We start from the raw sequence: 14,672 nt of genomic DNA, 5'->3' as shown, positions 1-14,672 counted from the left end.
CTTATTAAATCTTTGAGGAATTGGAAATTTTGACATGCACTTGGCTTATGCTTGGCATCATCGGCTAGTCAAACACCTCGCCCCCGCACTTTCACGTTTTAAAACATTCCTGGGTGAGATTAATGTATACAACGACACCGATGATAAATAGAGACAAGAACAACATGAATTTGAGAGACTTCTTAAGGACAGAACTGATAACAAGTTTTCCCGTTCCTCCATTGCAAGTGTCCCTATTGGTCGGAACTCAAATTGCAGAAGAGTCAAACTCAACTATTAACCAAGAATTTAATACAACCAATGGGGAAGGCGTAGGATAATGGATCATACCCAGTCAACAAGTTTCATGAAGACGCAAAAGCGGTACTTGTAGATTACAAATACATCGGAGAGCTGATATACAGGTACAACAACAATGGATAAGATTACCCTAATATTTTAGCTTGTCCTGGGTAAGATAGCCACAAAATGTTTTTTTTTTCTTTCCTTTTTTTTTTTTTCTTTTGATTGATTGATAACAAAATAGATGCTTTCCCATGAGCAGAGCAAGCACTTGTGCTTTGGGAGGTCGAAAATCAAATTTACGTCCTGGTTTCTTTGGTTGTCTTCTTCCTCCCTCGAGCTACAGATCCGCTGTGAATCCAGTGCGATGCGACGTGAGTGCTTCCACTGGTCACCAATCTACTATTCTTACTGGTGACAAAAGCCTTGATTACATTTTATATGAGCCAAGTGTTTTACCTGATCAAATCTGTACGTGTTAGAAAGGTGAAAACAAACACCCAATAGTGTATAAACAGAGGCCGGAGGATGTGTTACTTGAAAGATCGACAACTGTCAGTGAACCAAGGGCAGTATTCCCCACTGGTGCAAGAAACCCTCTCCTGTGGTCACTTCCCAGACTAATAAGACAAGCACTGCTAACATGGCTGCTCTACCATTCCATGTTTCAGCACTTTTGGTCCAACCCCATTCCCACATTGTCACAGGTGGTGGTAGCTCCCTGCGCTGTGAATCATATGTTGCTAGCAACTCTTCCACACTACCAAGAGGAACAAGAGACTGCAAAACGCATGTCCAAATCACAGTTAGTAAGGCTGTCAAAGGAAGGTGAGAAAGACCTCGTGAACTAGTATAGCTCTTTATTGACAAAAGGTCAAGGAAAACCTAACTAGCTTTTGATTCAGGCTTCATTGCAAGGTAAGAAAGCATACCTGACGAGCTTCGAGATTTGAGACTGCCATTGCTCCAACATATGGGAGACTTTCAATTACAGCATCTGCCAAATCTGAAATGAAGGTGGGCTCACATCCTAGGGCAGGAACACGACCCCATTCTTTTATACCAGATTTTAGAGCCAACTCTTTGTACTCGACATCTATTTCTTCAAGAGTTTCAATGTGCTCACTAACAAAGCTGCATATCAAGTAACAAATGTGTGAAACAAAAGCATTTTAAAGACATTAAATAACATTCGATAAAATGAGATATTTGGTTCACTGAAAAAAATATTTCACTTCCATACTCTATACTTAACAATATGAGACAACATGAATGATAGAGTGGTCACAGAATTCTATACCTAATAGGAACAGCAAGAAGACTTTTTACCCCATTTTGTCCTAACTCAATAATTGTAGCATCCGTATAAGGCTTCAACCATTCCACAGGCCCAACTCTGCTCTGTACATACACCGAAAGCCTAGTTAATGATAACTGATAACAAGGAAAGCATTGGTTGTGTTGACACAACATGAATGATACATGAAAAGCCAAGCATGGCCGATATTGGAAGATGCACAGAAAATTGAAAGAGTAACTGGGTATATGAGAGATGACAATCTCCATATTGGAAAATCTTTCTTGCTCGAATTGAGCAATCCATGTTTGCATACCTTGCAGTGTCACCACATAATGTAAAAAACTCTCAGTATATTTGGTTTGGTTTATTAGACTTCTCATGGTTGCATTCCCCTACTTTATTTTTGTGTCTAGGTCGACAAAGGGCTCAGAAAACAGTGTGATCATAGATCTTATGTATTGGGAATTTCAGATGTGGTGCTATCGACATATTCCTCACGCTGTTTAAAAAAAAATATATGTTTCTTATATCAAGCAGATGCAGAGAAGGAAAAGAAAAAATAAATGTTAAAGTAGAGCTATCAAAAGCGATGTTCAATTAAGGATAGAAAAGCTTTCGTATTCTTCATAATCCGAAAAGAATGGACTGCGAAGTATGGAATAGTATGGACGCTGAGAGTTGAGACTACTTTTTTTCATAGAATTACAAATAGACTTCTTTTTCATCCTCGAGTAACTATATAGCATCACCAGAGACTTCCAATAAAGCGTCACCAGACTGAGAATCCATCCATATTTCTAAATAAAATAAAATTGAGCAGGTACCTGATAAGCAAGAGTATTTCCTCTCTTCTCTAATTCTTCCATTATCAAATCCACACATTCTTCCATCTCTGCTTTGTAAGGGTCACCTGCTTCTTCCACATAAGCAAGTGGCACTCCATGAGCACTAAAAAATATCATCACCTGCAATTTTTTTTTTGGTAAGGTTCAATATAAAGGAAAAAACGAAGAATAAAAAGACCTTCAATAACTAGTACAGCTGTACCAATTACTTTTTGCTACTTGAGATTTTAAGGTGAAAAAAAAAAAAAAAAGTGAGTGTAAGTAACAGATTCAGATTAAGTTCTATGGAAGTAGACAATGCCATTTGGGAAACTAAATTGACAGCTAGTCCGACAATGGCACACCAACGGTAAGTCAGTACCGCAAAAGATAAATAAATAAAAGAAATAAACCTTTTCAGGGTATTGAAATTTTTCCAGCTCCTTTTCGGTTAAATTTGCCATTGCCTTAATGTATCCTTCGCGTTGGTACCAGGAAGGTATAACTGTGTGCTGCATGTTCACCAAATACTCGTCCTCCCTAACAAACCATTATAACATTCTCAAATGAGATACAAGTGATGTAGCTTGTCAATGATCACATTAGTACAGATGTGTGTCTGTATGTATATTTTGTTCTATAAAATTCTTTTTGATCGATTATATAATGTATGCTAATTTACCGGAAAATACTCTCCAAAAGCCTAAGGCTGGACCCGCTAGTTGATATTGAGAATTGCGGATAAAGAGGAAGGACTACGGGCTTTGTTATTCCATCCCTTTTTATCTAAAATAAAAACGACAACAAAAAATAAATAGAGATTAAATATTAACAAATAAATCCTTCTAAACCGTTGAATTCCAAAGAACTCGAAGCATAGAAGTGAGGCTTGACCCCGTACAATTGGGAGAGATCACTACATGCCAGATTCACGGATGACAGATGCAATGCAAAGATTCAGTAATACATATTTAGTTAATTACAAGAAATCCACTATTGTTAACTTAGATCATACACACATCTCTACACTATATGATAGCCGGGTTATCAGAAACCACACTTCTCAACCGAATAGGCTATTTCTAATCTCTCATGTTTTACAATTTAGAAACACCTCCCTCAATTATTCTAATCAGCTCCCTCCGTTTTAAGTAATTTACAAAAAACTCCCTCACCTCACTGAAATTAGAATTAGCTTTCATATTAAAATAATTTAGAAAACCTCATTCACGTCACTGAAATTATAATCAACCCCTCCTAATGTTTTTATATTGTTTTTTAAAGATGTTAGAGCGATAGGTTTAAATATTTGAAAAAAACCGATGTGTAGCACGGTTCGCATACTTGTTTATCATCTATGGCAATTCAGACAACCCTCGCTCACCAAGCCAACCTTCTCTTTGCCATCTCCTTAATTTCCTATTGGCCACTTCAACTCGATCAAAAACCTTACAGGCACACTTAGTTGGTTATCCTGTTGGAGTTGTTGCCAATGACTAGGCTTGAGACCGGCCAGTATATTTACCCACTCATGTATCATCAGAGAAATTATACACCCACAGTGACACTTTCCTATATGACTCACATGCCACATTCCTAAAACTTAACAATGAACAATACAAAAAGAAATGATAACTTCCAGAGTTCCAGACGTACCCCATAAAATATACTTTTTGTTTGCTTGGTCATCATAAGATAGCTTATAGCTTATCAAAGGCATTATAGGATGAAACATTAGGATATTATTTCATGTCATCATGCATGGTCTAGGACCTTAGCTCAGTTAAGTACATAAGAAACTATATTCCAGTGAAAGTGCAACCTGCTCAATAGCTTCTTCGGTGAAAGGATGCCAGTAACGCATTCCAACATATACCTTCGCTGGGACATTCTTTACGCAAAGAGCTTTCCTCAATTCTTCAGCCTTAAGCCAAAGAAAAAAGACAGCCAAATAAGGAAAAATACAGTATAAAAGTCATACACTTAATGAGAAGGTGCAATACTAATCCAATATAAATTTAACTTATTAAGTTGATAACAACTTCAGGTATAGTACTTTCCATCTGTGTAACACTTGTTTTTTGCTCGTAGCTGGTCATCAAATTCAACTAAAGAAACATAGGAAATATCGAATGATACTGTGTGTCTCTGTTAAGTGATAAATAAAAAAACCCTCGGTTTAAGATACACATATAATAAATTGACGAGTTAAGCTGATGTCAAATAAAGATCCTCTCATGATTCTTGCCTCAGATGTTTCAATGTCACAGTATCTCATAGAAATAACTAGGGGTTTTTTTACTTAACCCCCGAAAACTATGTAGCGTTTTGACTAACCCCCCATTTAAAAAATCATTTGACTCTCAGATGCTTCAATGTCACGTATCTCACAGAAATAACTAGGGGTTTTTTTACTTAACCCCCCAAAACTATGTAGCGTTTTGACTTAACCCCCCATTTAAAAAATCATTTGACTTAACCCCCCAGTCCGGGTTGATATTTTATTTATTGACAACATTGCCCTTCTTCTTCATCAACAACCATGAAATAAATCTCTACTACCAAACAAAAAGAAATTGTGATAAATTTCAAAACAGGTTATGTACCGCACTAACCCCAAATCAACTCAAAAATTGAATCCTCATCTTGTAATTGGTGCACAAAACCTTTTTCTTAGAGGGAACATACTATTTTTATTTATTTATTTATTGTTATATCTTTGCGAAAAACATAAAACATGGAATTATAAGGTTTGTTTATATTTATTGTGTGTATGAGTTGGCTTTTACCTTTAATTGTGTCTTGTTTTGGGGATTGGATCGCCATTTATTGGGAATTAATTTTCGTAGTTGATGACTTGATGAAGAAGAAGAGCAATATTGGCATAATGTAAAATATTAACCTGGACCGGGGGGCTAAGTCAAATGATTTTAAAAATGGGGGTTTAAGTCAAAACGCTACATAGTTTTGGGGGGTTAAGTCCCCAAATAACTACCATTAACATTTGAAAAGTCGTATATCAAAGCATCCTATAATGCATCTTCAACAAATTAGACATGTTGAATGAACAAAAATTTAGCATGCGAACAACAAAAATAGAAATGTAGAGCTATCATTTGAATGAACTGAGTTCGTGCAGGATAAGAGCCTTAGAGTGACTCCTGACCGGGAAATGCGTAACAAAAATGAAATAATGCAAATGGAAGCACATAAATCATGCCTGATCATCATTTATCCGTCGAAGAGGAGAACCACCGCCTATAGAAGCATAGCCTTCTTTACTCTTGGGTGCCCTAAACACAGATATGAATTGCGCCAAGGGACTCTGAAGAAATCGAAACATTCTTGGCAACCGAATAATATCCTGTCAACCATAAGAAAATAGAATCTTATCTTTCGAACTCTTTGAAGGAGGAGGAGGCTCTTCTTCATCAGGAACCTCTTCTACATTACACTCCTGCAACAATGTTCATTTCAAGGTATCAGTGATAGGCATTCAGACCGATAAGGCGATAATATAAGGAAAAACCTCTTCCAGTAGCCTTCATATATGCCAAAGGAAACGATATTAAGCACATTCATTAAACTACATTCAAAATTATCTCAGAAATATGAAAGTATACCTCCAAAGTGATGACACCACGGAAGTGCCTTTCCTCTTGCTTTTTCGTATACCCAAGCTGCAATGAATTTTGATGTCAAAACAGATCAAAATATTACCACATATATAGAAACTTAAATTACAGCAACAACACGAGCGATAATTATACCATCGTCAAAAGTTGGCAAAACAGCTCAACAATGATGGATGCAAATATCGGTGAAATGAATAAAGACACTAATATGTATGGTCTAAACATATTGGATAGAGTGAAATTTTGTTGCAGATCATTTTGCACCAGTCAGAGACATTGTGAGATCAAACTTCAGAAAGGGTCAACAAAGCAACGCTCAAAGAGAAATTTGGACTTCTGATCCAGCGACAAGCTTTTGTTGACAGGTCCAAACAATCTCACAAGAGCTAAAGTTCTAATAACAATAAAAGTCACAAGAACTCAACTTCTAAAAAACAAAAATCACAAGAGCTTAACACTTTAACAGAACTTCATTTTTCCCCAAGTGGCCAAGCCATAAACCACATTAGAGTCCTACATCCTATCCACGTCTAAGATATAATCTGATCTTCACCACAGATTTCTGACTCACATATCTTAACTGAAATTTTTTATTCCTCTTTCTATCCTTATAGAAGATAAAATCAATGTTTCCAGTATAATCTGTTAACAAACAATAAAATCAATCTAGAATTATTGTTTTCTTATAATACAATATAATCTGTAGCACCAAAATTCGATGTGAGCTCAAATCCATTGCCAATTTTTGTGTTGTAAAATGAATGCGGTGGACAGTGACAAAACAGATCAGAATCTAATGCATATAAACCAAGCGTGTGGTTCAGCCGTTCAGTAATACATTTACATATACACGTTGTGAAGGACTGCCAATCGCCCTTTACATAATTCACACCTAAATACCAAGTCCACTATACTATCTCTAATAAATTCATGTCAAACCAAAAAAGGCACTGATGATGGCATTGGTATCATCATTCCTTGAAACTGTTTTTAATAGGTCTAGCACTTAAGACAAACAAAACTAACCTTTATGCCTACCTAGTAATTAACAGCATAGGTTTCACAATTTTCTTCTTCTTCTCCCTTTCTTTTCAAACTTCCACTACAGTTAGAGGAGTACTAGAGCAGAAAATGTGGACGGGGGAAGAAGAGGAGGGACAGACTGGAACAGATGACGAGGAGGAAGACGACATTTAAGTCAACTGGTACTGGTAGGTTAGTGTATTAATGGGCAGGGGTTGTTAGGTGCTTTTGTTCTTGCTTAGCTACTAGTTTGGGATTGTAGTTTACTGTTTCCAGTTGCTTGTTTTTCTTGGCTATCTTGTAATCATGGAGGGTGTATCAGGGATGATGGGGGTAGGGTCTTGTTCCTGAAATTTAGTGGCTAATAATTCAAGTCTATGTAACCCCTTTTGATTATATTAATATACTGTCTCTTGCATATCAAGCAAAAGTACAATCACATACCTTGCCACTTTTCTCATTTAAAACAAACCATCGCCTACTCCAGCCATTAGTTTTTGCACTTTTCTTCAACAAAAATCCTGGAAAATCCACTTCGAAGATCAATGAAATGTTTAATGCAAATTTAACAAATAAAAAAAGCTCTTGCTACATCTTCCAATTAACATTATAGCAATGTTAACGTGTACTTGTAAGGGTTATTGTGTGTATGTACTGTGTACTGTGTGTGTGTGTGTGTGTGTGTGTGTGTGTGTGTGTGTGTGTGTGTGTGTGTGTGTGAGAGAGAGAGAGAGAGGTTGCCTTGATCGATTAGTTGTTCAAGGTTGCCTGTTACTAGAAGTAATGTCTGTGTGCTTAATTACTACAAATTTCCATGTAAACACATTCAACATAACATACTAAACAGTTCTCCACATACCAGCTGTCCCCACCGGGCCCAGCGATTTTTAAAGCAGAACCCTCCTGGCCATCCTTGTCACTTGATTTATCTTTCAAAGATTTCAGGCTTCCCCCACTTTGTGGGGGGTCCTGTTTGTGGACTAGTTGCCTACAAAAATAAAAAATAAAAATAAAAAAGTAAGTCCTCAACAAGACATAACCAAACTCATGCAGCTTGCAGGGGAACTAAGTTCCATAGAAAGCAAGAACATCATAATATCACATACTCTATTTAGTATAGTCTGCTCTGCCTCATTTCCTTTTCTGGAAGCCCGGTTTTTCACTTCTTCTTCACGCCGCTGCCTATCCATCCTAAACTCAGATGACCGCAAAGGATCACAAAAGAGCAACATTAAAGCATAAATAATAATAAGAGTTGGCGAGATCTGACTTATTTTATCTAATTTCAAAACCAGATTGGTTCTCTGGTGGACGTGTTTCCTCCATGTCACGCCAATCTTTCAGTATTTTCAAGATGTGACCGATTCATTAGATTACTATCAATTAGATAAACGGTTCAATTTCCACCTAATTAATTTCTAAGAATAAAATATATCATAATTCAATTATGACAAAAAATTACAAGTACTCGCTGCCAATCAATTTAGCGGAAACAAATCAACAATTAAAAGGCCAACTTCACATATACCAGAAAGAGAGCACCATCCACATTAAAATGTAATCAAACAATAATGTATCAAGCTTACCTCCTCTGTACTAAACGAATGAAATGTTGTGGAGGAACAAAAGCCCTTTCCATATCTACCAGTGCAACAACCATCTTCTTAGCCTCGTTCTTAAATCCATCTAATGCAGCACTTGCAATTGTCACAACCTGTTGCATAGAAACGTTGCAACGGTAAGACTAAAGATGTAATGCTGTAAAATAACCTTTGTAAAAGTCCTACAAATGAAAATATAGAAATGATCAAAAATCCCAGCCAAGCCAAGGCGTCATTACCTCTCTTTTAAAAGGTGGATACCTTCCAAGACCAGGTGTAGCATTTGCAGAAGCAGAAACTATATCTACCAGGACCCGGTGGACCTGGTATATAAATCACTACAATTTAGTATAGCACACAAACGAGGGGAAAACAAAACAAAATGCGAGCTGCAGGTATACAGAAAACAGGAATCATGAATGTCTATTGCAAATCTTGGAAAGTATAAAATAATCTGTAACACAGTCACCTATTATAAAGATGTGAACAAACTTTGGAAAAACGAACTAAGCTTCAAGGTGCTTTGCCTCTGTGAGGCTTGAGGTAAGCCTGAGAGGCGCTAGAGACTTGAGCCATAATAATCATAATCATAATCATAATCATAATCATAATCATAATCATAATCATGATAATACTACTACTACTACTACTACTAATAATAATAATAATAATAATAATAACAATAAATAAATAAAATGAGAGAGAGAGAGAGAGAGAGATGGGGTTTGATGAAGTTTGTGATTTCTAATAGAACGAGGTGTTTCGATGCTGAAAACATAACCTATTAATAGGGAGTTCTAAATCTTCAATGAAGTTATTATGAGGTATTAAGTCGTCAAGAAAAATGAAAACATATATAGGAAATATAAAAACATGCAAGGATTAAGCCACAAGGTACTAAACTCATAAAAGATTTAAGGTGTGCATGAGGTTTAAGCCTCACTGCGTTTTTTTAACCCTTGGAAACGACATACATACGTTTCTTAATTAGCAAAAATTATTACGATAAAAATGGAAAACACAAAAGTACATCACTTAATGCATGGCAGCACTAATTTTGACAAACTCCATGGAGCAGGAATTAAAAAAAAAGAACAAGGAAAATGAAATTGAACCAAACGATTAAATTTTTTTTATATAACGTGGAGGGCCTTGCAGAAAAACTGTAGAACACATAAAGCAGATTGCAGCCAGCATGCAATGTTTAGATACAACTCATACAAGGGTTATAATGAAATTATGATATCCAGTGTGCACAATTCAACTATTCAAAGAGTGTGAAGCGGATAACAATATAAATGAAAGAATATAGCTAGGTAGTACAACATTACCTCATCCACGCAAAGACGTGATGGCTCCTTAGCCAGTTCAAGAACACCTTTTATTAGAGATCTCAAACCCTTTTCCGGAGATATAAGGTACGGTTGGTAACCATCAGCTTCAAGCACAATCTAGTGAAGCATTAATAGCATAGATCAGAACCTCAAAATAATATAAGAATGAAGAACATCAAAGATGTAAAAGAGCACAAGCACAAAGAGAGATACCCTTTTAACATTGTTGATGTCGAAATGTCTGTCTAAGGGAAGTTGTTTGATCCTATTAGGAAAATTTCCCTCAAAGCTTGCAACGACTTTCCAACCACTACCCTGTAAAGAAAACTTGTTAACAACGAAAAACTGAAAGTAGAAGGATGTGCTTTTTTCTTACAAAGAACTCTTCTTATGCAACAAGCAATAATCCAAGTAAAGTCTCATTCGAATATTATAATATGGTCTAATTGAAAAGATGAAACGAGAACTGGCAGGAGTCAAGGTTGATAACTCACTGGTCGTGCTGGAATAGGAGGTGGTTCAAAGGGTCTTAAGGGGTATTTGCTGGTTGTTTCCTTTGTTCTCTTAAGACTTGGGTGGAGTTCTGTTTGGGTGTATGGGGCCTGGAGTCTTCTGGGATTAGTTTCTTCTCAATGCATTAAAGAGTTGATGTAATTGCTTTAAAAGGTTATACATAAATAGTTACGTGCAACGCAAGTGTGAGAATGCAGAAGCCAACCACCAAGGAATACAGGTTTTGCACCCAAAAACGATCTAACAACTCAATAGACTGATCAAACTTTGATTGCAACACAGAAGTTGGGAGAACAAGTCAAGTTAGTACTTCAGGTTTAAGGATAAAAAAGGTGGATTCAATAACAAGAAGCATTGCCCTTTTGCACATTACATCTTGTTGTGTCACATTTAAATGCAATTAAATACATTTAAATTTGTTAGGTTAAATCCATTTAAAAGTCAATAAATGCTTGTCAGGATTTCCCATTATAAAATATTTTTTTCCTGTTTTATTTTTCTTTGGGCTTCAATTTTTCCACTTTCTGTATACGTGATAACACGTACCTCACCAGTAGCAAAATGTGCTAGAAATCTATCTTCGAACTCGCGACAAAGCTCCAGAGCGATGGCTCTTGTACCCTCAGCACTCTGTACCATTTGTTCACCAAGCCTTACTAACTCATCCTCAAGGACCTCAACTACTTGAGACTTACCCTGCAATCTGAGCAATAGAATGGAATAGAAATGTTAGGACCTTACACAAGTAAAACAAAAAGCCTAAAAGCCACCAATGAGATTGAACAGACAAATTAGAGCCCCTCGTCACCTTATTATCAGCATTTAGCATCATTGCATATTCCGTTCAATATACTTATATACTATACCATAACCAGATACTATGTAAAGGGAAAAAAATGAAAAACACTTGTTCATGTCAAGGCACAATATAAATAAGGTCATGTTTTTTTTATGGTCTCTCCTTTATCTTCCTTGTTTCTTTAGTGATGCCATTGTGATGTAGGTTTCCCTAACATGCTAGGTATTTCTTTTGTGATTAATCTAACGAATTTTGTTCCAACACAAATTAAGTGATATACACGACTGAATGTTACTGATCGAAACAGCAAATGCATTACCCAGAAAGGAGATTCGGGAGCCTGACTTTCATTCGTTTCCGTATCTGGCGAGCAAGCGTCTCAACCAAAGCTAATCTTCCAAGCTTGCTTTGAGGCGCTCCAGTCAGTATAGATTTTAGACTTTCACTCTCAGCACGCCAAGCAGTTTCCAAAGAGTTCTCTGAACCAACAGATCCAGATTGTGCTGAAGCTATAGATACAGATTGACCAATCAGAGCAACCCAAGGGATATCTGAAGTACTCCTTGGTCCCTGATTCAACAATAGAGCCTGAACAGCAGCAAGAGTTTTCTGGTCCGTAGCTGCTTGATCTATTTTGTTGATGACACCAATGGTTCGGGTACCTTTAATTGACATGAAAATCAGAACCACCTAATTATTAGAAAGATAAGAAAGAGTTTCGTGCGGAAGTAGTTTGGAAACCAACCATCTGCATCATATTCCTTGGCCAGTTTGAGGGCACGTAATGTGGAAATTTCAGGCGCCTGGGAAGCAGGCACTATAATTAACAGTATCGCATCATTGTGTTCAGTATAGTCACTGAGCTGAAGCCATGACCAATCAGGCAATCCAATAAAAAAATATATATATATATTGACGAGCAAGACATGTCCAAGTAAAACAACTTACTTAGCATGAAAGAACACATCAAGCAGCATCCTTAAAAACAAGGATGAACAAAAAAAAAATGCCACTCACCAATGCGTCATCCATGATCCTCTGATCCAGACCAGGTAAATCAATTAATTTCAGAGGTGGAGCTGCATAGAAGGTCATAATAGAAGCAGTTTAGATTATGATGTTACAACAACAACAACCAAAAAAAAATGTGCATAACTTTAAATGACAGGAAACGTGTCTACATAATATGGTAGTGTATGTTTGTGCAAAAAGCGTTCATAGTTAGTGTTCTTCAGGCAATAATGAGGCGGCGGGGACATAAGAGTATTCTCTTAAGTGTGTTAGCCATGAGATTCAATTTTGTGTCACTGCCTATCATTAGTTTATTTCCACACTACAGATTACAAAAGAAATTACAAAGCAAATTAGATTACAAACCTGTACTGGTACGTAACTTTAAATAAATTTCATCAGCGCGACCCCTGCCAGAGCCACCCTTGCTTAGCCTGTCTTGTAGAGAATGTCGAAGCGCACCTATCACACACCAAAAGTATTTGTGAGGAACAAGATTGGATTTGTAATTTTATCTGCAGGGTAGACTAATAAGCAAGTGATAGATGAGGGAAATAAAAAACGTAGAATCTCAACCAGCAGCACTATGGTAGATCGATTTGTTAAGAAGACTCACTTGCAGAAACTTGCTGGCTTTTACTATCAATTTGCAACACTATTTGCTTGCTGCTGAGAGAACCATCTCTTTGCAAATCAATGCTGATGGGAGCTCGAGTTGCACCATTTTCTCCCGTTGGCTGAAGAATGGACACATTTCAAAACCGCCAAATGAGAAGAGAACAAAGTGGCTAGAGGTATGAGTTATGATGTTGAACGCAAAAGAATAGAGTTGGTGTGGGCTACTTACCAAAACAGGATGACCAATTAAACTATTTAAAACCGCTGATTTACCTGCACCCTGACAATATCAAAGCACAAGCAGTCAGCAACCTAACATCTCCATAAGTGTACACTACGAACTCCAACATATATATATATATAACACATTGGAAGAGGTCATGTCGATAAAACATTCTAATGTGCAAGGCATCCAACAATCGTATAAGAAATCTATAAAACAATTAACCCCGATTGATTTATGGCGAGACTAATTAACGCATTAAACATAATGTCTACTCTGAACCTACATTTTGCATCCGAAAAGAAGTAAACTACCAGCAACAAACGATCTAACAATATAAAAGATCTAATAGCAAAACAAAGTGAAGCACGCTTATAATTGAAGGAGTTACAAGCACTGAAGCAACTCATCGAATGTTCAATTCAGCTACCTAACATAGTTACTGATAGCACAGTAGATGGTAGATTCAGAAATTTACTTTCTGATCCAAACCCTAGCTATAAAAAAATAGTGGCAGATCGATTGATAAAAAAACACGGATCAAATATAAATAGATAGATTTACAGAGGAGGAGATGAAGACTCACAACATTGCCAAGGGAAACAACGTTGAGAAAAGTGGACGGCTTCTTTGTAGAAGAAGATGAGTCATCCAAATCTTCGTCAGCTAAAAGTGAAGCCGCCTGGACCATCGAATCTGATAACTGGATCAGCTCATCTATCGCATCCATCGTTGCTCGATCTATACAATTATTATCTTTCTATCGATCGTTTGATTTGTTACGAACAAACCCTAAAACTGGATCTGGATCGAGATGGTGATTTAGAAATTAAATTTTAGGGATTTTGAAACGCGTAAGAGAAAGGGAGTGTGTGTGACCAAAAAATAAGTAACCCTCTCTCTCTCTCTGAATGAATGAATCCTTTCTTCTTTCTTTCTTTGTTTTTGTGACCAAGTCTACGTGTGCATAATAACTCCTCCCACTTTTCTGTTGAGTGAAAAGTGAATGTCTCACCTCATTTTGCTTCTGGTAACTCTTATTTAACGACAAAAATTAGGTACAACTATGGAATTAATTAGGTTCATCTTAGTCATTTTATTTTTACTTTGATTTTTAGCATAACATTATTACGTTCAGAAATCTTCTGTCGAACCACATGTAGCTTGTTCATAAAGAGAAGATATTGCTCGATAATAGTTGGTAGTGCAGTCACACAACAAAAGCAAAGTAGATAGGGGGAAAAAACAGAAAACAGAAGCCTGCCTCTTCCGTGCAAACCTGATTAAATTTTGAACAAAAGACAGTAAATAGATCACATCAAGTGTGTGTAGCAAGCACGCAGCGGAGGCAATCTCTTTCATGCATTAGATGAAAAGCCTTGTTGATCTCTCCAAGAGTCAAATTGTGGGTTATGTACTCATCAACCTTTATTTCCTGCCATAAGCAGCCAAAAGAAAGATTACAAAACAGTGAACCATTAGGAAATAATCATATTTACAACTAGGTCA

At 36.7% G+C, this 14,672-nt stretch overlaps 2 protein-coding genes and 1 pseudogene across 4 annotated transcripts in view; all 3 read right to left on the bottom strand.

The window, feature by feature from the left end:
- Positions 1 to 276: 276 nt before the first annotated feature.
- On the bottom strand, positions 277 to 5,765 carry LOC147501971 (ferrochelatase-2, chloroplastic-like). Of its 2 annotated transcripts, XM_086606961.1 has the most exons (8): positions 5,627 to 5,765; positions 4,229 to 4,330; positions 2,820 to 2,946; positions 2,407 to 2,547; positions 1,583 to 1,683; positions 1,215 to 1,416; positions 820 to 1,062; positions 277 to 741 (listed from the first exon to the last, which is right to left on the bottom strand). In XM_086606961.1, exons 2-7 carry the CDS (start codon positions 4,294 to 4,296, stop codon positions 838 to 840), a joined length of 864 nt encoding a protein of 287 aa, XP_086463087.1. In that variant the 5' UTR covers positions 4,297 to 4,330; positions 5,627 to 5,765; the 3' UTR covers positions 277 to 741; positions 820 to 837. The 2 variants fall into 2 exon arrangements, with proteins under 2 accessions (XP_086463087.1, XP_086463086.1); XM_086606960.1 differs by having other exon boundaries at positions 277 to 1,062.
- Positions 5,725 to 14,454, bottom strand: LOC147501970 (dynamin-2B-like). Its single transcript, XM_086606962.1, is given in 18 exon segments — positions 5,725 to 5,863; positions 6,030 to 6,086; positions 7,509 to 7,597; positions 7,928 to 8,037; positions 8,039 to 8,052; positions 8,171 to 8,255; positions 8,651 to 8,778; positions 8,905 to 8,988; positions 9,997 to 10,116; positions 10,213 to 10,314; positions 11,059 to 11,215; positions 11,631 to 11,973; positions 12,057 to 12,174; positions 12,329 to 12,390; positions 12,689 to 12,784; positions 12,939 to 13,059; positions 13,170 to 13,220; positions 13,750 to 14,454. Coding segments are annotated over 18 exon segments (1,971 nt in total). The 5' UTR covers positions 13,894 to 14,454; the 3' UTR covers positions 5,725 to 5,773.
- The window catches only part of LOC147501969 (alcohol dehydrogenase class-3-like), a 6,822-nt pseudogene continuing 6,456 nt past the window's right edge, over positions 14,307 to 14,672 (bottom strand). Inside the window, exon 10 of the transcript XR_015221536.1 lies at positions 14,307 to 14,598. The product of XR_015221536.1 is annotated as an alcohol dehydrogenase class-3-like (transcript). The remainder of the gene's footprint in view (positions 14,599 to 14,672) is intronic.

The sequence above is a fragment of the Coptis chinensis genome, chromosome 4 (genome assembly GCF_015680905.1).
Source record: "Coptis chinensis isolate HL-2020 chromosome 4, ASM1568090v1, whole genome shotgun sequence".
In the NCBI taxonomy this organism is placed as follows: domain Eukaryota; kingdom Viridiplantae; phylum Streptophyta; class Magnoliopsida; order Ranunculales; family Ranunculaceae; genus Coptis; species Coptis chinensis.
Note: the sequence above shows the minus strand (reverse complement) of the source record. Positions and strands in the feature narration are given on the sequence as shown.

Bases quoted from the DNA above. Each gene is read 5' to 3' on its own strand.
- LOC147501971 (XM_086606960.1), bottom strand. From the start codon at position 4,296: ATGTCCCAGCGAAGGTATATGTTGGAATGCGTTACTGGCATCCTTTCA. The intron at 2,947-4,228 runs GTTGCACTTTCA...ATGGTTTGTTAG, and splicing joins CCGAAGAAGCTATTGAGCAG to GGAGGACGAGTATTTGGTGA. The intron at 1,684-2,406 runs GTACCTGCTCAA...GTGTATGTACAG, and splicing joins GAAATACTCTTGCTTATCAG to AGCAGAGTTGGGCCTGTGGA.